Source organism: Sciurus vulgaris (assembly GCF_902686455.1).
Source record: "Sciurus vulgaris genome assembly, chromosome: 2".
Classification (NCBI taxonomy): domain Eukaryota; kingdom Metazoa; phylum Chordata; class Mammalia; order Rodentia; family Sciuridae; genus Sciurus; species Sciurus vulgaris.
The window spans coordinates 4,435,852-4,462,753 of NC_136462.1; the positions used below are offsets into that span (position 1 = coordinate 4,435,852).

Here is a 26,902-nt window from a genome sequence, read left to right on the forward strand (position 1 = left end):
AGCAGCTTAGCAAGAACCTGTCAAAATGAAAACTAGAAAGGGCGGGGGTGTGGCTCAGTGGTAGGGCCCTGCATTCAAGCCCAGCACCAAAAAAAGAGAAAATTTACTTTCAGTGTTACTCTGCCAGGGGCTAAGGATTCAAAACCCCCAGGCTCAGAGAAAAGGTCAGCATGGAAATCCATAGTCGCCTTTTGCACGGTCTGGTCTGGCCTGCTCTGGGAGGACAGAGGGGCAGCTCCTACCCAAGATCCAGAGGCGAGGCTCACCCCAGGGTCAAGTAAGAAAGAGTCAAGCCTGGCCCATGCCTGTCACCCCAGCAGCTCGGGAGGCTGAGACAGGAGGATCATGAGTTCAAAGCCAGCCTCAGCAACTTAGGGAGGTACTGTCTCTAAATATTAAAATAAGGGGCTGGGGGTGTGGCTAAGTACCCCTGGCTTCATCCCCATACCCCCCAAAAAAGAGAAAGAAAGAGCCAGGGGTTGGGGTGAAGGGGGCGCTCCCAGCAGAAGGAGGAGCCGTGGGGGCAGGGCCCCCAGTCAGGCATGAGAGGAGCTGCAGAGGCCGCGGCTGTGGGACAGGAGACTCAGTGGGAACCGCGAAACTGGAGCGAGGGGCCATGTGACCAGTGAAGGGCGTGCAGCCTCCTGAGCACCGGGGACTCCTCAGGGTGATGTTCCTGCAAAGCCTCCAGCCTCTCTGGAGGCCACACCAGAGGGGCCGGGTGTGGAGCACTGAGCCTTGTGTGGCTCTGGAGCCCAGCGCAGGTGGCGCGGGTCAGGCAGGCTCTGTCCACAGCTGCGCAGCAGGTGGGACAGTGGAGCAGCAGGGCTGGGGGCCTGCAGCCCTGGGTGGGCATACAGGGCGCCTCCCCAGGATGTGTGCTCTGGATGGGGACTGGCACACTGGGTTGCCATGGCGATCTCTGTGACATCACACAGGCCTGGGCTGCAGGACACCGGCCTCCCTTCTTGACTCATGGGTGATCACTCTGGGAACAAAATGGACATCCCATCCAGAAGGTAAGTCTGCAGTGACCGTCCTGTGCCTTCCCTGCCTGGGGCCTTGAAGCTTGGCCTCGGCTGCTTTCGGTGACACCACCCCTGGACCAAATTCACAGGGGCTCTAGCTTAGGGAATCCCACCGCGGAAACCAGTCTTCGCTACCCCAGGCTGAGTTTGGGGCTGTTTTTCTGGGAAAAGAGAAAGTGTGCCTCTGCTGGGCTCTGGACGGAGGGGGTGCAAGGTGTCTGCGGACCAGATGGGGCAAGTGTGGCCTGCGGGGCAAGAAGAGGCAGCCAGGCGCAGAGCGTGTGGCTCCCTGAAGAGCAGGCGCGAGGATGGTGCCCCCTCCAAGAGGCGGGCGTGCCTGCCCCTGGGTAAAGATGCCACTCTGCAGACGCAGGCCCGCAGCGGGAGGCCTGGTGTGGGCTGGGTCCCGTGAGCGGCTCCCTCGGCCTCGGCCTTGCAGGCTTGGAGAGCGCCCAGGGTGGTGGGACGCTGGACAAGTCCCTCCCCTCCCCTAAGTCCACTGGACAATTCTAGGACAGCTGGGAATTGACCTGGGGGATTAATTAGCATCTACAACAAAGCCACACAGAGTTTTCCCAAAGTGAAGTAGCTCCTCCTGAAGCGTTTCCTCTCGGGTCACAGGGGTTGCAGGTGTGTGCCACCACACTTGGGTCTTTTTTTTTTTTTGCACTGGGAATTCAACCACTTCCCAGCCCTTTTATTTTTTATTTTGAAACAGGGTCTCACTAAGTTGCTGAGTCTGGCTCAAACTTGGGATCCCTGCCTCACCTCCAGTGGCTGGGATCATCACAGGTGCACGCTGCCCCGCTCAGTTAGGACAGGTGTTCTTGTAAGAACAAAACTTAAAACTTCTTAAAAACTTAGAACAGCAAAATACTAAACAAGGAGAACAACAATGAAGCCTGATATTATTTTTGAGAGGGTGGGAAAGTAAAGAATGGCAACCAGACACAACAGCCCATTCAGTTCCGCCTGCGCGTGAACACCTCTGACTTGCCGTCTACACGCCAATCGAGTTGATCCTCTAGGAGACGTCGTTGTGCAGAAGGAGTTTAAGGAACCTTCTTTTTTATTTTTTCTTTTTCAAGATGAAGACCTTTATTTTCTTTATTTTATGTGGTGCTGAGGATCGAACCCAGGGCCTCACACATGCTGGGCAAGTGCTCTGCCCCTGAGCCACAGACCTGGCTCAAATTTAAGAAATCTTTCAGCAGGAAAGATCTTATTGCAAGGAAAAGCTGTCTGCCTTGAACTAGAACTGTGGATGAATGTGGGATGTGTCTAGTGAGAACTTACTTGGTGTGCTAGCGATCAAGGCCTGGGCCCCAAGCGTGCCCATCCTCCTACAGCGGATCTCCTTCCCCAAGAGAGTGCTTTCACGCGAGTTTATTTTTCGGATCGGATGCGACGCTCAACAGATGGCTGGACCTCCCTCCTAGAGCTCATGGGGCAGAGAGGAGTAGGCGCGGCTCAGGAGCCACAGCAGCCACCAGCCCTGTGCCTTCCTCCTGCCCATGGGCGCTGGCCAAACACCAAACTATCTCTTTTCAGGGCCGGGGATTGAACCAGGGCCTCCTGCTGGCTGGGCAAGCATCCCCCCCCCACCCCCCCGGCCAGGCCCCCAGCTACACCTGCAGCCCGTTTTAAAATCATGAACGCATGAATCGCACAGCTGAGCGGGTTCTAGCGTCTGCCCACGCGCCACAGAGCGCGCTGACCCAATCCAAGCTGCTTTTCCCGTCCCCCCCGCAAGCAGCAGTCCTACTTCAGGTCCACATATGAGGGCGAATCGCAGTGCTTGTCTTTCTGTGTCGAGACTTGAGTTGACACAGCGTCCTCCAGTTTTTGCTGCGAGTGACAGCAGCACATGATCAACGCACCTTTTGTTTCTTCTTCTCTTCCAGTGTGGGAATGGAACCCAGGGCCTCCAGCGTGCTAGGCAAGTGCTCCACCTCTGAGCCATGCCCCAGCTCTATGCCACATTGTTTTTTAAATCCATTTATCTGTCCATGGGCACCTAGGCTGAGTCTATCTTTGCTACTGTGAATAGTGCCACAGTAAACTTGGGTGAGTAGGTACCTCTTTGGTATGCTGACTTCATTTCTTTTGGCTATATGCCCAGGAGTGGGATAGCTGGATCATATGGCAAATCTATTTTTAGGTTTTTTGAGCAACCCCCATACTTCTCTCTGCAATAGCTGTGCTAATGCACATTCTCACCAGTAGTACATAAGGGTTCTTCTGTAGCCAGATGTGATAGTGCACACCTGTAATCCCAGCTACTTGGGAAGCCGAGGCAGGAGGATCAAATTTTGAGGCCAGTTGGGCTCCTTAGGGAAACCTTGTGTTATAATTTAAAAAGGATTAGGGATGCTGGGCGCAGTGGCGCACACCTGTAATCCCAGTGGCTTGGGAGGCTGAGGCAGGAGGATCACAAGTTGAAACCCAGCCTCAGCAACTTGGTGAAATATATTAACGGGTTGGGGATGTGACTCTGTGGTTAAGCACCCCTGGATTCAATCTCCAATACCAAAAAAAAAAAAAAAACCTTTATCTCTCATATTTTGATAATAGCTATTTTAACTGGCATGAGATACTATCTAATAGTTTTTATTTGCATTTCCTGTTAGCTAATTATATTAAGCATTTTTTTATTATATTTGTTGGTCATTTGGTATTTCTTTTGAGAGGTGTCTGTCCAGGTCATTGCCTTTTTAAAAAATAAGCTTTTTTATTTTTTAGTTGTAGATGTACCTTTATTTTATTCAGCTTTATTTTTCTCAGCTCCTTGGATGTCTTTGGATGTCCTTGGGTGTCCGATTCTTATGTGATGCTGAGGATCGAACCCAGGGCCTCATGCATTCGAGGGAAGTGCTCCACCCCTGAGCTATCCACCAGCCCTTTTTACTTTTCAATTTGAGACAGGCTCTCACTAAGTTTCCTGCACTGCTGGAGCTTCCCGGGCCCTGAGCAGCTGGGATGCCCGGCTGTGCCGCTGCCCGACCCGGGGTCTCCGCGCTGTGCAGGGACTTCCTTCCTGATGTGATCCCACTTGTCGGTTTTGGGGTTTTTGCTTTCGTTGCCCTGCTTTGGGTCCTATCCAGAAAACGAGGACCTGTATCAGGATCTTGAGGGATTTCCTTCATGTAGCCCCAGAGTTCCGGGTTTTAACGCTAGGTCTCTGATCTACTCTGAGTTGGTTTTGTACAGGGTCGGGGTGCGGGGCCAGGCTTCCGTCTTCTTGTGGGGACCTCCCAGATCAAGCAGCAGTTCTGAGAGAGGCTGTCTGTCCTCCAGGGCGGCGCTGCAAGGACCTTCGTCAAGAGTCATTTGGGTAGATGTGACTTGACTTCTGGAGCCTTCCTTCTGTTCCCTTGGTCTGGGTGTCCATTGCTATGGTAAGGCCATGCTGTCTGGGTGGTTATGGTTCTGTAGGGTGTCTTGGAATCAGGTATCCTGACACTTCCAGCTTGAGCCATCTTCATGCCCAAGACCAGTTTGGCTCCTGGGGTCCTTCGTGCTTCTGTATGGATTTCAGGACTGCCCTTTCTAGTTCTGTGAAGATCGCCATTGGGCTGGACCAAGTGGCACATACCTGTAGTCCCAGTGACTCTGGTGGGGGATGAGGCGGGAGGATTGTGAATTCAAGGCCAGCCTGGGCAATTTAGGGAGACTTTGTCTCAAAATAAAAAAATAAAAAGGGCTGGGGGTGTAGCTCAGTGGTTAAGTGCACCTGGGTTCAATCCTTGGTACAAGAAGGAGGAGGAGGAGGTGCTGGGGGATAGCTCAGTCGGTAGAGTGATTGCCTTGTAAGCACAAGGCCCTGGGTTCGACCCCCAGCACCCAAGAAAGAAGAAAAAAGGGGGGGGGGGGGAGCCAGCACTGGTGTTCTAATGGGAATTGTGTCATAGACTTTTTTTTTTATTGTAAACAAATGGGATACATGTTGTTTCTGTTTGTACATGGCGTAAAGGCATACCATTTGTGTAATCATAAATTTACACAGGGCAATGTTGTTTGATTCATTCTGTTATTTTTTTCCCTCCCCCCCACCCCTCTTTTCTCTATATACAGTCCTTCCTTCCTCCATTTTTACCACCCTCCTTAACCCTAACCCTAAACCTAACCCTAGCCCTAACGCTAACCCTTCCCACCCCCCCATTATATGTCCTCATCCGCTTATCAGCGAGATCATTCGTCCTTTAGTTTTTTGATATTCTCAAATTTCATCAATTTGCCTGCAAATGCCATAATTTTATCATTCTTTATGGCAGAGGGAGCATGGACATTTTAACAACATTAGTTCTTTGTCGCGAGCAGTAAGAGAGGACTCAAGTTTTGCTCCAACAAGTGGATTTTATTCATGCAATACACACTCAGTTCAACACTCCTAATGATAGCAAGTCACACATACATTGAAAAGTCACTCCCTTGTTCACCTAGAGTCCAATCCCCGTGGACTTACTCAGTGCAACATCTCTTAGCCAAGGAGTCAGTCACCAAGACCGAGGGAACTCTTCTCAGCCATAGCCTCTCTCATCTCCTTGGATGTCTTTGGATGTCCTTGGGTGTCCAATAAGCCAGAGGCTGGGTGGCATTTGTCACCGTGGGAGAGGGGGTCAGTCATCTGGCCTTGGTGACAACGGTCAATCAGCAATCAGTGATGGAATGGACAGCAGCCACGGCAGTCAAGAGACAGAGTGACATGTAGTCCTCTGGTCACGGTGCTGCTGACAGTTTGCTCCAAAAGTCCAGAGGTTTAAGTAGTGATTTGCAGCCCAGTCACGCTCTGGTCTTCATTGATAAAGACCAGAACGCGACTAGACCAGGAGCCCCCACTCAAATCATAGACCAAGTTCATATTGGCATTGCTCAGGAGTGTCATCCTGCCACACAGCAAGTTTGTCACCAGGCACCTTTATTTTAGTTTTACCAGTGTCCAGGCAAATACCAAATACAGCTTATTATTACTACATAACACAACTAGAGCAATTCCTATTATTTCCTTGTCTCATTTCATTCTTCCAACCTGTGAATGTGGGAGGCCTTTATCTTTAGTGCCTTCTTCAATTCCTAGCCTCCTTCCTTTGTTGTTCTGGTGCCGAGGCTCAAACCAGGGCCATGTGAATGCTCCATCACTGAGCTAGGTCCCCCGGCCCTGTTTTGTTTTATTTTGAGACAAGGTATACTAAGTTGCTGAGGCTGGCTTCGGACTTGCCATCCTCCTACCTCAGCCTCCTGAGTGATCGGGAGTGTGGCCACCTCGCCCAGTTCTTTCCTGTCCTTCATCGGCAGTTTTTAATTTTCATGGTAGTGATCTTTCACTTCCTTGCTGAAGTTTATTCTAGGTGTTGATTATTTGTTTGTTTTTTGGTAGCCATAGTGAGTGGGATTGCTTTTGTGATTTCTTTCTTTGCAAATTTGTTATTGGTATATACAAAGGCACCTGATTTTCATGCTGATCTTGTATCACCTGCTACTTCGCTCAATTTGTCATTAGTTCTAATTGTTCTGTAGGTGGAGTCTCCAGGTTTTTCTGTATCCAGAATCAGATAACATGAACACAGGGATGATTTGACTTGCCTCCTACTGGTGTGCTTTTCTTTCTTTCTTTCCCTCCCCTTGTTGCTCTGGGTAAAGCTTCTAGAACTAGGTTGACAAGAGCGTCTTAGAGGAACTGCTTTCAACTTTCCCCAGTGGGTGTGGGGTCGGCCCTGGGCTTGACGTGTGGCCTTTGTACATGGAGGTACCATCCTACAGTTCCTGGTTTGTTCAGAGCGTTTCACGAAGGGATGCTGAACTTCATCAAATGCTTTTTCTGCATCTTGCCAAGGGAGATTTTATTTATTTATTTTTGGTACCAGGGACTGAACCCAGGAGCACTTAAGCCGCATCCCCAGCCCTTTGTGTATTTTTAGAGACAGTGTCTGGCTGAGTCGCTTAGGGCTTCCTAAATTGCTGAGGCTGGCTTTGAACTTGAGATCCTCCTGCCTCAGCCTCCTGAGCCACTGGGATGACAGGCGTGCTCTGCTGTGCAGGCAAGAGAGGACTTTTAACCCCGTTTTTCCTTGAGGTGGAAATGCAGCCCTGAGCTGGGCTCTCGTCTGAACCTGACAGCCTGGAGGTCACCAGAGGTCTCGTCAGGAGTCAAGAGTGACCTGTTCCGAATTCTGAAGCCCCACCTGCGCCTCCTGGGTGCGCGGAGGCTGCACGATTCTCCCTGTGCTTTTTGGATCCTGGGGCGGGTGGGGAGAGCAGCCCCCTGCTCCTCTTTCTTCCGGTCTGGAGAGTGGGCTGGCTAGGCCCCTTTCCTGGGCGGCTCTCCCCCTGCCTGTCCGCCCTGAGCTGGCTCCTCCCCTTCACCTGCTCCCCTGCAGGACTCTGGGCGGGAGCTCGGAAGGCTGGGCTGCAGGTCGGCCTGTCCCTCAGGTGCTTCAGCCGGCGGGCGGGCCCAGCCTCGGCCACTGTGGATCAGGTGACCAAGTCTAATGGCTGCCCCTGCTGCCTCAGGGAGAAGGCTGCCATGTGCTGGGGGCTTTGGGCTCTTAGGAGATGGTCCCAGCCCTCTTGGCAGACATTTTATTTTTATCATGTTTAAAAAAAATTGGTTATTCTTTATTCACTATTAGCCAATGTTTCTGAGGCATTAAAACATTATTAAAAATACTTTTTAAAAAGCTTCTTTAAGAAAATCCTCCAAGTATTCGACTTGAGCCATCATCAGGTCCCCACATTGCCCTTCCCTCTGTGGGTTTGGGGTTAGCTGCAAGGCCCCGTCTTGTACCCCATTTATGTTCTCTCCTCCTGCTTAACCACCGCTGGCCCAGGCCTGTATGTGCAGCAGTGACTCAGGAGGCTGAGGCAGGAGAATGGTGAGTTCAAGGCCAGCCTCAGCAACTCTGCGAAGCCCTAAGCAACTCAGTGGGATCCTGTCTCTAAATAAGATATAAAAAAGGGGCTGGGGATGTGGCTCAGTGGCTAAGCGCCCCTTGGTTCAATCCCTGGTTTAAAAAAAAAAAAAAGGCCACAGCTCTGTGATGTTGGGTGCTTGGAGGGACCAGGGAAGCATGATGGATACAGGTGGAAGCCAGGACGCCCCTCAGGGTTGGTTTGCTGCTCCTAATGCTTCCCTTTCAGAAGCTCAGACTGGGCTGGAATGTGGCCCAGTGGAAGAACACTTGCCTGGCACGTCCAAGGCCCTGGGTTTGATCCCACAGTGGATAAAGAACTTTATTTAAATCCAGGTGTTGCTGGGTGCAGTGGCGTACTCTTGGGAGGCTGAGGCAGGAGGATTGTGAATTCAAAGCCAACCTCAGTAACTTTGTGAGGCCCTATCTAAATAAGATATTAAAAAGGGCTGGGGATGTGGCTCAGTGGGTAAGCACCCCTGGGTTCAGTTCCCAGTACAAAAAAAAATTAATTACAATGTCATTTTCTCAGATCCTTTCTCCATTTAGCAGGGCAGATGAGTTTCCTGGGGCTGCCAAAACACGTTCCCAAATTGGCGGCCTTCTGGGTAGAGAGTGATTCTCACGGCTCTGGAGGTCAGACGCCGGCTGTTCCAGCTGGAGGCTGTGAGGGAGGACCGTCCAGGAGCCTCTGCGACGCACCTTGGCTGGTGGACACCCCTTTCTCCAGTCTGCTTTTCCCATGTGTATCTGTGCCTCAGACCTCTGCCCTTCTCTTACAAGGACACCTGTCAAGGGATTTAGGTTCGCGCTAAATCCAGGATGAGCTCATCTTGAGAACTTCAATTATATCAGCAAAGCCTATTTCTAAAGAAGGTCTTTGTCTTAGTCTTTTCTTAAACTTTTTTTTACTCACTCGGTACTGGGGATTGAGCCCGGGGGTTCCCCCACCAAGCCACATCGCAGTCCTTTCACTTTTTACTTTGAGGCAGGGTCTTGCTAAATTGCTCAAGCTGACCTCACACTTGCAGTCCTCCTGCCTCAGCCTCCTGAGCTTCTGGGCTGGCCTGCACATGTCAGCATGCCTGGCCTTAGTCTGATTTGTGCTGTCACGAGAGGGCACCTGAGGCTGGGTGATTCATAAAGAACGGAGCTGGGCCTGCTCGGGCCGCCATGCACCCCCCACCCAGGCCCCCTGAAAGCATCAGTGCAGTGTGCACGGCACCCAGCCTTCCCCTGCCTCAGAGGACAGGGGTGCGCTTCTGACAGATGAGGTTATTTCTCTGTGGTGGGTGCCCTTGGAGCCTGGGACCCTCGCCCAGGCATTCCTGTGGGAACCTAAGCGGTCTGTCCCAGCCTCGCCCAGCCCCTCCTGACCACTTGGAGCTGCAAGGCGAAGGCTGGGGCAGACCTGGGTTTGGACCCAGGGAGTCTGGTCCTAAACCTGGGACCGTTCATTTGTGGGTTTGGCTCAGAGGTTTTGGTGACTGAGGCCACCTATTGCCACCAGCACTACAAACAGAGGGGCATGTTTGGGGGAAATGCCTTTGGTTTGGGAGACCCTGGGCCAGAGTCCTGCGGAGCCTCCACTCATTTGGTCATCCATCACATGAATGGTCCTGGGCAGGGACCGCATGGCCAGCGTGCTGCTGGGCTGTGGGGACGGCTGCCGGCAAAGCAGCCAGCACCCACAGGGCCAGTTAGAAGGGGCGGACCCCCACCACAACACGGTACACAGAGGACGCTAGAGTGACGAGGACCAAGGAGGCACATGCCGCACGTGTGTCCACGTGTGCGTGAGTAGGTGTGTGCATACGCGTGTGCATGTGTGTGCCCAGATGTGAGTGTGTGCACATGTGTGCGAGCACCTGCGTGTACATAAGTGTGAGGACAGGGGCTCCAAGAAGGCCCGAGGGGAGGCCATTGGGAGGGAGGGGACATCATGTGCAGGTGAGGACACTGGGGAAAGGTGGGCAGGGGGCTGGGCAGGAGGCAGGAGCGGGAGGGGTCCTCTGAGGGACTCTGAGGGGGCCCAGCCCAGGGGGGTGGGTCTGAACAGCTGGATCTGGCTGGAACGGAAGCGGGTGGGCTTGGAGGGAGGAGGGCCTCGCCCTGCCCTGAGCAGGCGGCCGAGGGGGAAGGGAGCAGCCTGCTCCTGGCAGGGGCGGGAGCGTGGAGCGGGCGCCATGGGGCCACCTTGGGGCTGACGACAGGCACGTGTTGGTGGGTGACCAGCTGGACCACAGTGACCAGTCTGGAGGCAGTGGCCCAGGGGCCACAGGGCTGGAATGGGCAGGACTGGCTGGCTGCCGGGGTGGAGGTGGCGACTCAGACTCTTCATCAGCAGTTTTCAAACGTAATGAAGGGCTGGGGAACAGCTCAGTGGGTAGAGTGCCTGCCTCGCAGGCACAAGGCCCTGGGTTCAATCCCCAGCACCGCAAAACAGGAAAAACACACAATGGAGGAGGATGATAGGGTGATCTCCCAGCTCCAGGGCCCAGCTGGGCTCAGGGCCACAGGAAGCCCACTGCCACCCCCCAAGAGAAGGCCCTTGTTGGCAGGGACCCCGCCGTCCTCGGAGCTGCCCAACGATGGTCTCTGCTGGGCTGCGGCCGCCCTGGGGCTGGGCCTCTCCTGGAAGCAGCTGTAGCTGGGCAAGGGGCGCCTATAAAGTGCTCGTGGAGAGGGGCAGCCAGCCAGCCCCCAGGGTGGAGGGCAGGGGCCTGGGCCTCCCTCCGAGTCTCCCTATGACCCACTTTGACCTTGGTTAGGAAAAAAAAAGTCGAGAAGGAGTGGCCAGGAAGGACCACAGGGGCCAGTGGAACCAGGGGGCTTCAATACTCCAGGGCTGGTTTCCAAGGATTCTCCAGCGTGTCCGCAGACAACGGTGGGGAGGCCCCGGTTTTCCGCTGTCTCTGCCCCACCTAAGCACTGGGAGGGGCAGGCGTCGGGCGGGGCTGTGTGGCGGGACCTGAGCACCAGGCAGGGAGCAGATAGGGCTGTGGTGGGTCGGCCTCCGTCAGTCCCACCCTTCACGTTTCCCTGCGGTACAGTCAACTTCCCCCCGCCCGCCTGCTAGCTTCCTGCATTGAATTCCCGCGAGGCATTGGAAACAGCACCAGAGCCTAAGCCAGTGTCCTGCTGGTCATCTCCCCTGCAACTGGCTGGGGTGGTGGTTTGGGTGAAGTCCAGCAGGGACCTGGAGTCCAGTGTTCTGTGGCAGCCACCCTCCAAGGGTTGCTGGAGAGGGCAAGGAAGCTTCCGGTCCTAGGTCCCATGGGAGATACTTGACGAAGTGTGCTTCTGCCTCTCTGGGTGTGAAATGCAGTGACCAAAGGTTTATAAAAGGCCTGTGTGACTGGGCATGGTGGCACACATCCATCATCCCCAGGGATGTAGGAGACTGAGGAGGGAGGATCGCAAATTCAAGGCCAGCTTTCCCAATTTAGCAAGGCCCTACCTCAAAATAAAAAATAAAAAGGGCTGGGGATGTGACTCAGTGGTAAAGTACCCCTGGGTTCAATCCCTGGTACAAAGCAAAAACCCAAACCCACACGTGGAACTTCTGCTCAGCAAACTTCTAGGAGGACAGGGAAGGGCCTAAGTGGGGCTGGGAGCTTTGGGGGCGGGATGGGGGGGCTTCATGTACTTCCTGGGTATGGTCTAGTTGTTTGATTACAAATTCTACAAATATAAGAAGCACTTTATTCTGACCAACTGGCTGGTCTAGAGAACATGGGTTTGGTACTGACCCCGGGTTTGGTACTGACCCCAGCACCTCTAGAGTGAGACTGGGAAGGAGATGGCCCTGGGGGAGGCAGGAGAGGGCTGAGAAGCTGCTTCTGCTTGTTCTAATTTGACTCTTTGGTACTTTTATCTAAATCAGTCTAGAGAGACAGGTGGAGGTCAGGATGAGCAGGTTTGGGGCCACGTGCGGTGACACATACCTGTAATCCCAGCTAAAAGGGAGGCTGAGGCAGGAGGATCATGAGTTCAGGCCAGCCTGGGCAATTTAGCAAGATCCTGTCTCATAATAAAAAGGGGGTGGGGGGTGTGGCTCAGTGATAGGGTGCTTGTCTCACATGCTCCAGGCCCTGGGTCCAAGCCCTAGGGCTGCGATAACTAAAGTAAATAGGTTTGGGTGTGTGAAAGGGACACAGAAGCTAACTGAGCAAGTTCCAGCCGTACCTGGACAAAATGAGGCAGGGCGGTTTACAACCAAAAGCATGAGATAAAGGCGAGTCGATAAATCGGAGGGAGGACCTGCCAGCTCCAAGATCCCGTGGTAGCTGCTCCGCCCTCCAGAAGGAAGCACCTCACCTCTCCAGGTCCTTCCGAAGAGGCACAATATGGAAGGGTCACCTGCAGACACAGCAGCCTGGCGCTCAGTGTCACCAGCTGCCACGATGCTGTGGGCCACGCCTGTGCTCTCCTCAGGCTGCCAGGAAATGGCACTTTGCCTCGGTTGTCGTCCCTGAACCTACAATCTCAGTTTATTCTCGAGGAAAAGAGGCAATCCTGCTCCAGGGATCCTGGAGAAGCCAGTGTCCTCAGAAGATGTCACTGGAAAACCGTTCTGCTAAGAAGAACCTAAGGCGCTGTGCGGTCTGTAACCAGGCGACCCGGATGGGATGCAGGGACAGAAAGAAGTCACCTGAAAACTAAGGAAATCTGAATGGCGCTCGAACTTCAGATGACACACAGGGGGATTTTGGCCTCCGCTGGGATCTTTCTTTAAAATGCTCACATGAGAATCTGGGCGTAGTGGCGCACGCCTGCGATCCCAGAAACTCGGGGGCTGAGGCAGGAGGGTCGCAAGTTCAAAGCCAGCCTCAGCAACTTAGTCAAGCCCTAAGCAACTCAGTGAGACCCTGTCTCTAAATAAAATGTTAAAAAGGGCTGGGGATGTGGCTCAGTGGCTAAGCACCCCTGGGTTCAATCCCTGGTATAAAGAAATAAGTAAATAAATAAACAAATAAAATGCTCACGGGGCTGTGGCTGTGGCCCAGAGGTTGATGCTTGCCTAGCAAACTGGAGGCCCTGGGCGTGGTCCCCACACCACAGAAAGAAAACCACAGGTCCTGGGGACCCTGAGGGGCTGGTCTGCAGCATTTTCCATTTGTTCTTTTTTTTACCTTTTCTTTTTTTTCAAACCTTTGCTGAACAGGACTCAGAAGTGGGTTCCGAGATGCCCAGGGTGGGGAAACCTGGGTTTATCAGTGAAAAGCCTGTCGCGGGGCCGTGGCGGCACATGCTTGTGAATATGCCATTTTGGGGTGGGGACTGGGGAGTGGACCCAGGAGCTCTGCCACTCAGCCACTTCCCCAGCCGTTTTTACTTTTATTCTGAGGCAGGGTCTTGCTAACTGGCCCGGCTGGCATCCTCCTGCCTCAGCCTCCTGAGTCACAGAGATGGCTGGCGTCACTGATGCACTTTCCACAGGGGTCTCTTAGTTAGATTAAAAGAAACCACCTCTGTGTTCAGCCCCGAGTACTGTAAAGCCAACCAACCAACAAAAGAAGCAATAGGGCGGGGGCACAGCTCAGAGCCAGAGGGCTTGCCTAGCGCTCAAGGCCCTGGGTCCATCCCTAGAACCACAGAAACAAAAACCAAAAAAAAAAGTAAAGAGAGAGAGCAACATGCCAGACGCAGGGGCGCACACTTGTGATCCACGTCCACAGGAGGGTTTCACGTCGGAGGTCAACCTGGGCAATTTAGAAAGACCCAGTCTCAGTCTCAAAAATTAGACAGTTAAAAAAAAACAGGGTGGAAGTGCAACTCAGAACTGGCCCAGCACGCCGAGGCTCGGGCCCTCCAGAGCACCACCCAACGCAAATGAAAAAAGGTAAACAAAGCCAAGGGGGTCGCCTCTGACCCGCAGGTGCCTGTGGCCCCGGGTCCCCGCCCAGCGCTGAGGTTCCAGGACTTTACAGGTGGATGAGTTCCTGTGACTTCCCCAGGGCTTGGTCTTGGCCAAGGAGGAAGACCGATGGTCTGGGCAGGGTCCACCCCTTGTGCCTGGCCAGTTGCCATGGTTGGAATTCCCTGGGTGGCCTTGCTGAGGTCCACCTTGACCACAGTGCAGGTGGCTCCTGGTGAAGCAGCCGCCCCTCAGAACAGGAAAGCGCTAGAATGTCCCCTCCTGCCCTCTGCCCTCTGCCCTCCCCTGCCCCCGGGGCCCTGACGGGTGCTCCGACCCTACACACTTGCTGTTTTTTAGTTAAGTGGCAAGTCCAAGCCATGGCCAGCCTGAGGCACGGCAGACCCACCTGCATCAGGGCAGCGTTCAGCACCACTGGCACCGGGGCCAGCTTCCGGAAGAGGCAGAGGAATGCACGCCGTCGCCTCCAGGTGCCCCTGCCCGCCACCCCTTGGTCACGGCGGGCGGGTAGGGAGGGGAGGAAGGGACCCTAGGAACCACCCGGTGGCGATCGAGCTGTAGAGGGCTTTCACCAAAACCAGAGGCCCCGTTCCAGCTCCGCGCTCTGTCCTCAGACAAGGACCGGCCGCGCGTCTGCTCTCCTGGGCAGCCGGGCCTCGGCGCTCTGTGAGTTGGGAGCGCGGAAGGGGCCCGGACCTCCGCAACCTCTGGCTCTGCGTCCTGTTCGCCTCCTCACCCTGCGGGAGCACAGCAAGCTCACTGGCCCCCGCGGGCTCCTGGCGGCACGGGGCCGGCCGCAGGCCTCGGACAGACCCCCGCATCCCAGCCCAGCTCAGGCTCTGGGAGCTGCTCCCGTCCTGTCCCCGCCTTGCCAGAGCTGAGTGTCGGGCAGGCAGACCCTGCTGTGGGCAGCGGGCAGCCATGTTCCCGGGCCTGGGTCTGCTGCCTTGGTGGAAAGGAACACCCCAGCCCTTCCCCGCAGGTCAGTCACAACAGGAACCACATGGACTTGGCCGAAGGTCTCTGGAGAGAGGTATGTCGCCAAAGGCCCGGCAGCCGCTCCTCACTTAGGGGACAACAGGGCCTGCGGCTCCTGGGTGCTGCTCTGGGGCTTTGTGGACTAGAGCGATTCTGACTTCTTTCAGAATCAGGAGTCACCGTCGTCTACAGATTGTGTCATTTTCACGTTCACTTTTTATTTTTTGGAATAAATATCAGTATCACCTCTCTGAAGAGGCAATGAGGGGCTGGGGGTGGCAAAGTGGTAGACCACCTGCTTAGCATGCGCCAGGCCCCGGGTCCCTTCCCAGAACCAGGAGGCACCATGAAGAGGAAACGAGCTCTCCAGGGAGTGCTCCCTGCCCGAGCAAAGTGTCCTGGGCAGTGGGCCCTGCACAGACCTGGCTCTGGCCAGCCCTGGGCCCTTCCCGCCAGGCTTGCGTGTGTGGGTGACCTCCTGAAGCCCAGGTGTCATTGAGGAGGGTGTCACTGGTCACCTGAGGCTCAGCAGTGTCCCTGGGGCCTCTCAGCAGACTGGACAGTGGGAGTTCTTGAGAGCCGCCTGCGCAGGGCAAGACGCTAGGAGGCCACCTCTCAGGTCAGGCTCAGGGATTTAGAGGTCCTGCACACGGTGACTGCAGGGCAGGAAGGTGAAGGAAGGGGGACGGTAGCCAGGGACTCAGGTGGCCTTCCAGGTGTGTGCCCTGCTGGAGGCCCGGGGTAGAGGGAGCGGGACTTGGGGGCTTCGTTTGTCCTTTGGCCTCATCTGCTCTGCTCTCTGGGAGAGGTGTTAAGAGGGAGGAGGGACTCAGACCCACTGATGGTCTGCAGGGCTGCTTCCGGGCCAAGGTTGCCAGGCCTGTGCCCAGCACTGGGTCACTGGGTCAATGACTCAGGGTGGGCCCCCAGGATGGCAGATGCTCAGGTGCTATGGAATATTGATCTAATATATATGTTTTTTGGTTGGTAGTTTTTGAGACAGGATCTCACTTTGTTGCCCAGGCTGGCCTTCAGCTCCTGGATTGAGGCAATCCTCCTATCTCAGCCTCCAGAGTAGCTGGGACTTTTATGGCTGGCTTTGATTGAATGCATTTTTAAAAATTCACTTACCCCAAGGATTGGGGTGTAGCTTTGTGCTGGAGCCCCCCTGGGTTCAATCCCCAGTAGTGGAAAAAAAAATAATTCACTCTAAGGCAGAGCATATAAATTTCACCAACACTCAAGTGGAGGAAATGATTTATGCATCTGCCTCTGTTATACTTTATCTCACTGCTAGAAATTGCTAAGAGTCTCGGATTCACTTTTTAAGAAACTATTTATTAGTTTTTTTTGTTGTTGTAGATGGACAGCGTGCCTTTCTTTTACTGATTTTATGTGGTGCTGAGGATCGAACTTGGTGCCTCACACGTGCTAGGCAAGTGCTCTGCCGCTGAGCCACAGCCCCAGTCCTCAGATTCACTTTTGTCATCAGTTTTTAGATTCTTATGATGGGGACTTGGAAGACTGCCCTGGTCACTTCGGCTCCTGCCCCGGCTACTTCTTGGGTGAGAGGAACAACGTGCCTCTGTACACACCAAAGTCCAGGAGCCCGGAGGATGCTGGACTGGAAGACCTCCTCTCATCCAGGGCTCCACACCTCGCTGTGATGAAGGCTGCTAGCTGGGCCCCCACACCCCTGGAAGCCAATGACGTGGACATGCAGTCCGAGGGTGAAGCCAGGCTGCCCCTGGAGCCCGGAGGCCCCCAGGAGGCTGGGAGGCAGGCAGAGGGGCCCCAGGCATCCCAGGAGGACCCCAGGACAACCCGGGCACCCAACCCAGGCAATCCTATGGAGCTCCTGGAGCCGGGCAGACACCTGCCCAGCAGGGCCAAGGGGACACGGATGCCACCCAGACTCGGGGGCGAGAGAGACAAAGGGCCCAAGCTCTCGCTTTCCAAGAGGAAACTGGAACTTTTACTTGCAGAGCCTGAAAAAAATAAGAGAAAGAAGCAGTTCGTGGCCTGATCCAAGGTGAGCAGATTTAGCTCAGGAAGGGGTCCCGAGGCCGTGTGAGGAGCCAGGGTCACGGTTGTTTAAGAGGAATGTTGATAAGCATGAAAGTCTTTTTTTCTTAAATACTTTTAGTTGTAGGTGGACACAATACATTTGTTTGTTTGTTTTATGTGGTGCTGAGGATGGAACCCAGTGCCTCACATGTGCGAGGCAAGCGCTCTGCCCCTGAGCTACGGCCCCAGCCCAGCATGAAAGCTTTTAAAGGAAACATGGGACCCTTTTTGGATCCTAATAAGAAACTGGTCCTCATCATCTAGCTTGAAAATGGGTTTGCCTTTCAGGAAAGGCCCTGGGGGCCCTTATTAACCTCCTCCCCAGAACCCAGAGAACTGATTTTCTAGTTTCTGCATGCATGTGGTGCTGGGGACAGAACCCAGGGCCTCACGCGCAGGCCAGACACGTGCTCCAGCTGTATACTCTCCGACCCTTTGTGCATTTTGAAAGTTTGTTATTTTCAGTCACAACAGTTGGATGTTTTGTGACGACACACACAGAGCATGACTTGCCTTTTCGTGGTTGTACGAGGTGTGGAGTTACCTGCTTATGTTCTTTGTGTATTTTTTTTTTTTTTTGTGGTGCTGGGGATCAAACCCAGGGCCTTGTGCTTGCAAGGCAAGCACTTTACCAACTGAGCTATATATCCCCAGCCCTCTTTGTGTATTCTTAAAAAGACCAGAGGCTTTGGGTGTGGGAATGCTGGGAACTGAACCAGGGGCCCTCTGCCACTGAGCTACTTCCCCAGTCTTTTTTATTTTTTTGAGACAGGGTCTTGCTAAGTTGCTTAGGGCCTCACTAAATTGCTGAGGCTGGCTTTGAACTTGGGATCCTCCTGCCCCAGCCTCCCCAGCCTTTGGGACTGCAGGTGTGTGCTGCTGCTCCAGGCAGGCAGAGATTTCTGAACATCTGGTCTGGGCTCAGCCTGCTGGAAGGTTCAAGGTTCTTGGACGTTTTCCCCATCCCTGCGGTTTGCTCATTGGACTTAATCTACTTGCAGACACGAGCAGAGAGCGTCTGGTGCTGAGGTCCTGGTCTCGTCCTCTCCAAGTCTGGCTCTCTCCACACAGCAGTAGGATCACGCTGTTCCCAAGTGCCAATAAAGAGACGTTGCCACAAGGAACGACTCTTTCTTCCTGGTGGGGAACCGGCCCTGCCTCTGGGGTGCAGAGGGACTGTCCCCTGGTTGGACACTCAGGTGGCAGAGGGTGGGGTGGTTAGGGTCCTGTTTCTGGTTCTGTCAGGCAGGGACTGGCCAGTCGGGTTGGCGGCTGTCCAACCAGACCCTTCTGACTGTGGAGGTGAGTGGGGACGAGGTGAAGGTCCTGCCACGGAGCCAGGAAGAGCTGCCGTTCCAGAGGTGCCCTGAGAAAAGGCTCGGCACGAGGCTGTCCTGGACCCGGGTGATGGATGTCCTTTGGAGCAGTTTGGGGGCAGCAGGGAAAGCCTCAGGTGCTCCTTGTGGGGTCTGCTCGGAAGCCCTGGACCTGGGCAGCTGTCTCCAGGCATCACTGTGGCTGTGGCTGTCCCCTCCCCAGGCATCACTGTGGCGCTGACCTCTGGGCTGCAGTCCTTGCTCCCCGTCCCAGGAGCTTGCTGGGTCCCTCCAGCCTGGGTCCTGGGGGCTAAGAGGACGGTGCCCCCTGTGCCACGGCCCTCGGGGACCCAGCGCCACCTGTGCTCAGTGGGCCCTGCACAGCACTATCTGTGCTCAGTGGGCCCGGCACAGTCGTGGCCCTCAGTGCTCAGACCCCAAGATGCCAGGGCTGTCTTCACAGCTGGTGCCCGTCACCCCAGTGTGAGTGTGAGAAGCCACCTGCGCCCGAGTGTGTCACCACCTGGGAGGGCGGTGTGGGCCAACGTGCTGGGGATGGGCCTGGCGGCAGGGCTCAGTGAGGGGACGGACACCCTTGTCCCCAGGAGGGTTGCAGGTGGGCGCCAGGCGCCCCATCCCAAACCCAGGGTGACCCGGCTCCTGGGCAGGGCCTCCAGCTTCTTCACTCACAGGCACTGCGGCCACTGTGCAGCAAGTGCCCCAGGCTCCTGACAAAAGCAGGGCCGGGAGCAGCTGGCAGGTGGTGCCCAGGAGCCAGGCCCTCTGCCCCTGCCCACTGCAGCGGGCACTGGCGGGGAGGCTCAGGGGCTCCGAGCCTCGGGACCACACTGACACAGAGGCGGGAGCCAGGCCATGCTTAGTGTTTTATTTCATAAAACGCGTCATGCTCCAGCCTCCGGAACCCCCGCGTCGGCTCCAGTCCGCGCCCCGCCGCAGCCTTCTTCCCGTCTCCTCCACCTCCAAGCAACCGACCACTCCTTTTCACAAGTCCACACCTTCCGTGCACCTCAGGGTCAGTGAGTGTTAAATATCAGGCTTTCCTGTTACAGAACGGGTTAGCCATGGAGCTGGGCTTCACTCTGTGCACAAGACCGCCACGCCCCGCTCGTAGAAGCTCCGGGGGTCCTCCTTCGTGGCGATTTCGAAGTCCACCGTGAAGATCAGGTCTGCGCGGGTGAAGTTTAGGTAGACAGGCAAGGTCACCTGCAGGAAAGCAGCAGAGCAGCGTAAGGGGCCTCGGAGGGCTGGAGGAGAGGAGGCTGGCCTCGGCTCTGGCAACAGGGAGGCTATGGAAGGGGCCTGGGTGGCCTCCTGGGAGGTCTGCATCCAGGCTTGCCTATTCACTGAGGTCCTGCAGTGCCCAGACCACAGCCAGGAGGGCCACTCACCACGCTGGCCTTTTTCTCGGCGTTGGTTTGCTTGACCCAGCGCAGCTGTGTCAGGGGCAGGACGGTGGAGATGGCATTGGAGAGCGACAGCTTGTTGTTGCTGCACGTGGCCCCCTGAAGCTTCAGACCTGGGGTGGGGAAGTCCTGTCTGAATGGACCGTCCTGGCCACAGGGCTCTGACCGTCACCGTCAGCACGCCCAGGAACCTGGCCAGGCTGCCGCAGGCACACGCAGGCGAGCAGGCTGTCTCCAGCTCTGGCTCACCTGTGACCCCGAAGCTGCAGGCGTCGAGGGTGGCGCTCTGTGAGGTGGTGACGTTGACCTCCAGGCAGAGCTCCTCCAGGGACCAGCTGTTGGCCTGTGCCACGTACTGCCTGGTGGCGGTGATGTAGGCCTCGGGCACAAACAGGCCACCCAGGCACACGTGGATGTTCTGTGGGAAGCCGCCCCGGAGGAGCTCAGGTCAGTGTGGGGACTGCGCCTGGGACAGCGCAGAGCTGTCCCCAGAGCTGCCCGGCTCCTGGGTGGTGCCGCTCCCGCCTGCGGGGACAGTCGCACTTTTTGGAGTGAGCTTCCCTACCTTCAGCTCCTTGGCACCCCCCGACGCGGCTGCCAGAGAGATGTTCTGCAGCTGTTTGATCCGCTCACTGAAGTCCGACACCCACTGGATGACGGTCATCCCAGCGGGCACCGTGTAGTGGGACCAGCTCCGGGGCAAGATCCCTGCAGCACAGCACCGAGCCGGGCTCACTCCCAGGAGGCCCCACGGAGACCAGGGGCGCTGCGCCCGCCTCCCTCTGCACCCTCCCTGCCCCAGGAGGGCCCAGGACAGGTCTCAGTGCAGCTTCCGGGGCCAGCTGGCCTAGGGGCTGGGCGCGTGGAGGCAGCCTGCCTCCTGGCCCGGCCCACCGCTCCCCAGGGCGTTCCCCCAACAGCCCTCCAAGAGCACCATGCCGGCTGCTCCGGGGGCCTGCCCAGGAGGCTCCCCAGCCTCGGCCTGCCCAGGGGCCTGTGCGGGCAGCGTGCCCGAGAAGCGGGGCTGTACCTTTCACCAGCTCGTTGATGAGGGTGCGCAGGTAGTTGGTCTGCTTCTTCTTCCCCTCGCAGACCTGGACCACGTCGGCCAGGTCCTGGCGCACGTCCTGCAGCAGCCTGGCTCCCATCTTCACCTCTCTCTCAAAGAACCGGAACAGGGGGTCCTAGACGTGTTCAAGGGGAGGCCAGGGCCAAGAGTTAAGGCGAGGACGGAAGCCAGGAGACCGCCGGGGAGCTACCCAGAGCGGCGGCTGCCTCGGAGCTGGCCAGCTGACCGCCTGGAGAGGAGCAAGGGAGCTCGTGCCCAAGTCACCCTCCCATCTCGTGAAAGGGCACCCTCTGCTCAGCGCCAGTACCTTGATGTTCTCCACGGTGCGCTTGAGGTGGCTCAGCGTCTGAGGGATGAGGTGCAGCCAGTTGGAGGCGGTGGTGTGCAGCGTCCTCATCCAGGCGGGGCGCCCGTCAGACGTGGAGTCCGTCCTGGCCTTCTTCTCGGTTTCTGCGTAAGCCAGGTCGTCCTCGTCCTCCAGCATCTGCATCTTCAGCATTTTGCTGATCATGTCCACACCTGGGCCACGGTGCCGCAGCAGGGGAGAGGGAAGCATGAGGGAAGGCAGGTGAGCGTAGGGCCGCGTGGCCTCCGAGGCCTGTCCTGCTGCCCTCACCTCCTCAGCATGGGGGTGACGCCCAGGGCTTTGTTTGCAATGCTAAGCACAAGCTCGAGCTGGCACCGGGTCTCAAAGCCCAGGAAATGGCTTGGCCAGAAAGGTAAGGAGACAAACGCAGAACAACCGTCACCAGGTCAAGTTCATGACCGTCAAACCTGAACCAGTGCTGGGCACAGTGTTGCACATCTATGATCTCCACAACCTGGGAGGCTGAGGCAGGAGGACTCAAGTTCAAGTGTATTCAAAGCCAGCCTCCACAACTTAGCGAGGCCCTGTCTCAAAGTGAGAGGGTTGGGGAGGCAGCTCAGTGGTCAGGAGCCCCCGGGTTCAATCCTCAGTGCCAAAACCAAAGAGTGGAACCAGCCTGCTGGGTGCAAAGGCCTATGAGAAGCTCGCTCAGACCCAGAGCTCTGTGCCCACTCACATCCCGGGAAGAGCGGGCGCTGCGCTGCATGAACCCCTCGGCTCCGAGCGCACACCTGGTCACCACAGTGCCGTCCCATCTGCTGGGCTTCCGCAGGGCTCCAGGTGCTGCCCACCGCGGCCAGCTTTCCCTCAAATGCTGGCCCCAGCTGACGAGGCAGCTCAGTGGGGCTCTCCCTGACAGTGCCACTGGCCATGGGTGCAGACAACGGTCCTCGCACCGTGCAGGGGAGGGTTCAGGGCGAGTGACACCAGCACTGAAGAGTCCTTAACACTGTGAGGGGGTCGGACCCCCGTCCTTTCGATGGCCAGGCCTCAGGCCCCTCGTCTCCTTGCTAGCCCACACAGCCACTCTAGCAGCCCTGCTTCCTGGGAACAGGTGGCTTGGCTCTGCAGCCTGCGGCCAGTGTGCTTGCCTTTCCCCCTGGGCAGTGGCTGCCTCCTCAGGGGAAGCACCCGCTGGCACAAGGCCGTCCCAGGGAAGGCGAGCCTGCAGCAGAGCTGAGGCACAGCCTGGACCATCTGGTCCTGTCCTCAACTACTGGTGGGAGTCTCGTCTTCTCTGGGCCCTTCTCTCCTGAAGAAGAGTTCAGATGGCATGGGCAGCCCCCAGCACGAGCAGGCACCTGTGGGATGCGGTCAGCAGGTGGCTGGCCCGGCCCGTTTCCAGGCGGCAGGTCTAGGCAGGTGGAACCAGGGCCGCAGGCACCAGCGGGCGGGCTGATGCGTGCTGGGACCTGCTGTGGGGACCACTCATCAGCTGCCTCAGCTGTTCTCTGGCTCAAAGTAAAGTGACCCATGGTTTGAAGGTACCACTGCAGGGCTGGGCGTGGCTCCGTGGCAGAACACACGTGGCAGGCACTGGCCCGGCTCCACCCCCAGCAGCAGGAAAACAAGTAAATGGGCAAGTAAACGAATCCTAACACCAGCACCACTCAACCCCTGAAGGAAGGAAAGCCCCAGGCAGGGTGGGCGTCTGACCACACTCCCGGGCGGCTCACGCACTGCCCAGGGCTCCAGGGGCAGCAGCAGCCGGGCAGGGGCACCCACCCTGGGTGGTGAGGAGGACCCTCTCTGCGTTGTTGGGCAGGCCCAGCCAGGAAGGCGTCTGCGTGTCAGGAAGCAGCTCTACCCACTGCACGAACTCCTCTCGCCTGGAAGACAGCACGCGGGACGTGGCGTCAGAGGCCGCGGGCGGCGACACCTCCCACCGCAGGACCAACCCGGCGGGCAGGTGCACACCTGATGCCGTCGGGCATCTGAATGTCCTTGTGCCCGTCGACCTTGCGCGCCAGCTTGAACTCGCTGTCGAAGCTGCTGGTGGTGAAGAGCCGCTCCAGGAAGGTGTTGAGCAGGCGCTGATCGAACTCGTTGTCCACGCGCCCGCCGTAAATGGACTGGGCCATCAAGGTCTTCAGGGCCGACCACGGGATCTTATCGGGTGAGATATTCTGCCGGCCCTGGGGGGAGCAGCCATGATCAGGCCCTTCTCACGCTCGCACCCAGCAGGTACCCAGCGTGCCATGTCCTGGCTGCTGGCCCCCTGAGGCCTGGCCCGCTTGCCTTGGCCGTGTCGTCCAGCCATGTGTCCACTGTGTCGCAGGCTGACCGCAGGTCGGACTCTCCGAACTCGTACTTCTTGGACCAGCCCAGGGGAGCGTAGCGTAGGCGCTCCTGGATGACGGCGTGGAACCAGGCCAGCAGGAAGTAGAGGCGGGCGCGCTCATTGGGAGACTAGGGGAGGTGACAAGGACAGGAGTCACCCACGGCACATCTCATGTTCTGCCCACGAGAGCAGTGCAGACGCCACATCTAAACCACAGCCCTGCCTGCCGGGAGCCTTCCACACCGACACCTGGGCCACCTCCAGGTGACTCGGGGACCGCGGCCAGAGGACGGGTGGTTTCCTAGGAATGGAGGTGCGATCCCAGGTCATGTGAAAGAATGAACTTGGCCAGGAGAGAAAGAAATGGAGACAGACTTTCTAAGTGAGGGTCACAGTATAAAATAAAATAGCACTTACTAAGTACAGAAAAATTGTCCCCCCACCTTTTTTGTGGTACTGGGGATTGAACCCAGGGACACTACCAAGGAGCCACATCCCCAGCCCTTTATTTTCACTTGAGGCAGAGTCTCAGTAGGTCACACAGGCTGGTCTCCAACTTGCAGTCCTCCTGCCTCGGCCTGCACAAGATTCTTGCACAACCCCGTAAAAGCAAGCGCACCGTGCAGTTTGCCAGGCGGGCGCTGCTGGGACACAGAGGCCCGCTCTGAGTTCTGAGAAGGGGCCTGGCGGCTTCCAGGTTCCCAGGGAGATGGCATCAGGAGGACCTGATCTTTACCTTGCATATCCGTGAGACAGGGATGCTGCTGAATGTCCGCAGCATGTTGGCCTTCACCCCCGGCGGTGGCTCAAACACAAAGATGCGACCTGCACGAAGCAGGTTCACAGGCACCTGGGGAGGACAAGGCACCAGTGACCACACCGCTCGGCGTGCACACGGCTGGCACGGGTGGCTGCGCAGGCACTCACCTTGGGGTTGATCTCCATGGTGAGGAAGAGGCGGAAGCAGGCGTGCGGCTGTAGCGAGTGCAGCTTCTTCTCCAGCTGCATCAGCCACCCTGGGGCCAGATGCACGTTCTTCAGCATCACCCACCTGCACGTGGGGGAGCCACAGTCAAAGGCGGGTCCCTGCCAGAATTCTTGGGGACGTGGGGTTTTTAATCACAACAATCAGGCCTACCTGCCAGACTTCACAGCAGTGTTTATCGCCTTATCTGCTTGGTTAAAGCCTTCTGCTGAGCCTGGCATGAGGGGGCTTAGTGTCAGCAACAGCAACCTTGTGCTCCAGGCCACCCCAGCTCCACAAGACCACGGAGAGCCCTTACCAATTGCGATCGAAGTGATCTGCGTGTTCTGCTCGGCTGCAAGGTCCTCAACATGCCCACTGGCGTCGTACCCAGGCACGGAGCACATCAGGACAGGCGTGTTTGGCTTCACCTGCAGGTGAAGGCAGCAGAGGTGAGAGGCATCGTGCCTGAAGACATCGTGTGCCTGTCAAGAGCCACCTGAGGGCGCGGCGGACGCAGTCTCTGGGCAAGGAAAGGGCAGCATACGGCTGGCAGGTCTGGGGTCTAGAGCGGTGCCTGGCCTTGGAGAAGACTGCGGCTGGGAAGCACAGCAGCGCCCGGGGCAGCAGCTGCTGGCAGGGAAGTTGGGGCAAGGAGGCTGGGAGGACTACCTCTGTGCCAACGATCTGGGTCAGGTCCAGTGGCTGCTCCATGATGGACATGAAGGACTCCCCCAGGTTTGTGGACACAAACACGTGGGCCATGGCCAGCAGGCGATCAGGCCGGAAAGCCTGAATCAAGAGCAAGCGGTGGACGGCCTGCCCGATGGGAGCTGAAACGAGGCGTGCCAGGTGAAGGGCATGAGGTGCACAGCCACCTGGTCCACCCAGAGCACCTGCTGCCCAGCACTCTCGCTCCTGACAGGCCAAGCCCCGCCCACCCTGGCGCCCTGCCCACCCTGGCGCCCTGCCCGAGGACCTTCCACCACCTGCTGCTTCTGCCAGCCCTCCACACCCTGGGGCAGGACGCACCCCGGGCCACCTGTTCGCTCTTACTTATTTTAAGAGCAGGGTCTCAGCACACTGTCCTCGATCCGCCCCAGGGTCCCGGGTAGCTAGGGTTTAGTGCACCACCATACCCGGCTCATTTATTTTTAGGGTTTTTGGTGGTATTTGGGGTTGCACTCAGGGCCTTGCACATGCTAAGTTCTCTACCACTAAAATACATCCCCAGTCCTTTCCAGTTTTTATTTTGAGAGAGTCTCCCTGATTTGCCCAGGTTGGCCTCAAACTTGTGATCACAAGAGCTTCCCTAAGTTTCAACCCTGAAACACTTATCTTGGCAATCAGGGGCTCGTTGCTTTTTAGGAGTGTCACTCAACAGCAAACCCCTCATTTACATTTAGACCCAGGAAGGAAACACGGGGGCAGGCGTGCCACTCACTGGCAGGAGTCTCCTCACTCCAGAGGTACGGCACGGTCTGCTCCGGGGAGCTGCTGTCCAGCCAGATGCCAAATTGCTGTGGAGACAATAGAGAGAGCAGTGTCTTGGGATGGAGCTGGTATTCTGTGTGTATGTTGCTGGGAGTAAAACCCAGGGCCTGGCTCTACCACCGAGCTGCACCTCCGGGCCCAGAGCTGACCTCTGGGGTAGGCTGAGTGGGTGCCCTGCTGTCTGGCACAGAAGGCACAGCACAGGCTCGGGGTCACGCAGCACGCAGTTTTTTTTTTTTTTAATATGTTTAGTTGGAGCTGGACACAATACCTGTATTTAAATCTACTTATTTTTATTGGGTGCTAGGAAGGAACCCAGTGCCTCACACGTGCCAGGCAAGCGCTCCACCAACGACCACAGCCCAGCCCAGCATGTGGTCTTTATTGCTGATTCCTGGGATGAGGCCAAGCTTCCCAGGGGTCCATCCCAAGGAGATACCTACCTCGTCTGCCTGGATCTTTGAGATGAGGTCTCGGAATGCGGGAAGAGAGCTCAGCCTCACAACGGCCTCTGCCTGCTCCACGGTCAGCCCCTGGATCTTGGGGGTGGATCCCGCGCTCAGAACCATCTCCTTTCCTCGCAAGAAGTGCTGGAACTCAGCATCGTAGGTGGGCTCCCTGCAGGGGGTGGACAGACGGGCAGACCTTACACTTGCTTCTGTTGGCACCAATCGGCTTCGCGACCCACAGGAGGCCACCCAGCTTACCCCACTGTGCCCTTCAGTTTGATCCTCGCCAGCAGCATGGCGAAGGTGATGTGGTCCTGATGCAGCATGCCTCTCGCCACTCGGTTAAATGCCACCTGCAGACACATGGGTGCTCACATTCCCCAAGAAGTGCTCTTCTGAGGTGGTGCGGGGATGGAACCCAGGGCTCGCACAGGCTAGACAAGAGCCCCCACTGAGCTGCCACCCCCGCCCCCGCGCAGGAGCCTTGCCCACCTGGAAGAGGTCCTTGGTTATGATGGAGAGGCGCTGCGTGTGGTCGGTGATGCCCTTCAGGTTGGGGTTCTCATACAGCACGTTGTGGTAGATGTCCAGGAAGAACTGCAGGGAGTACTGGTACAGGAAGTGGATCTGAAAGCAGGCACGACGTCAGGCCACCCACCCGGCAACACCAGGCAGG

At 56.8% G+C, this 26,902-nt stretch overlaps 2 protein-coding genes across 3 annotated transcripts in view; one reads left to right on the forward strand and one right to left on the reverse strand.

Moving 5' to 3' along the window:
* The first annotated feature begins 279 nt into the window (after positions 1–279).
* Positions 280–18,349, forward strand: LOC306655157 (uncharacterized protein). Of its 2 annotated transcripts, XM_079129478.1 has the most exons (6): positions 296–379; positions 939–1,019; positions 14,157–14,287; positions 14,800–14,850; positions 16,288–16,827; positions 17,864–18,349. In XM_079129478.1, exons 3-5 carry the CDS (start codon positions 14,177–14,179, stop codon positions 16,819–16,821), a joined length of 696 nt encoding a protein of 231 aa, XP_078985604.1. In that variant the 5' UTR covers positions 296–379; positions 939–1,019; positions 14,157–14,176; the 3' UTR covers positions 16,822–16,827; positions 17,864–18,349. The 2 variants fall into 2 exon arrangements, with proteins under 2 accessions (XP_078985603.1, XP_078985604.1); XM_079129477.1 differs by having other exon boundaries at positions 280–1,019.
* Positions 18,350–19,049: 700 nt separating this feature from the next.
* The window catches only part of DYNC1H1 (dynein cytoplasmic 1 heavy chain 1), a 63,503-nt gene continuing 55,650 nt past the window's right edge, over positions 19,050–26,902 (reverse strand). Inside the window, exons 61-78 of the mRNA XM_079130134.1 lie at positions 26,719–26,853; positions 26,485–26,579; positions 26,221–26,395; positions 25,728–25,803; positions 24,956–25,116; positions 24,603–24,714; positions 24,458–24,518; positions 24,247–24,370; positions 24,056–24,169; positions 23,277–23,447; positions 22,956–23,173; positions 22,764–22,867; positions 20,979–21,190; positions 20,633–20,786; positions 20,168–20,310; positions 19,852–20,020; positions 19,588–19,715; positions 19,050–19,402 (exon numbers count right to left, since the gene is read on the reverse strand). Of these exons, the coding sequence (XP_078986260.1) occupies positions 19,274–19,402; positions 19,588–19,715; positions 19,852–20,020; positions 20,168–20,310; positions 20,633–20,786; positions 20,979–21,190; positions 22,764–22,867; positions 22,956–23,173; positions 23,277–23,447; positions 24,056–24,169; positions 24,247–24,370; positions 24,458–24,518; positions 24,603–24,714; positions 24,956–25,116; positions 25,728–25,803; positions 26,221–26,395; positions 26,485–26,579; positions 26,719–26,853 (2,481 nt within the window). The 3' untranslated portion in view covers positions 19,050–19,273. The remainder of the gene's footprint in view (positions 19,403–19,587; positions 19,716–19,851; positions 20,021–20,167; positions 20,311–20,632; positions 20,787–20,978; positions 21,191–22,763; positions 22,868–22,955; positions 23,174–23,276; positions 23,448–24,055; positions 24,170–24,246; positions 24,371–24,457; positions 24,519–24,602; positions 24,715–24,955; positions 25,117–25,727; positions 25,804–26,220; positions 26,396–26,484; positions 26,580–26,718; positions 26,854–26,902) is intronic.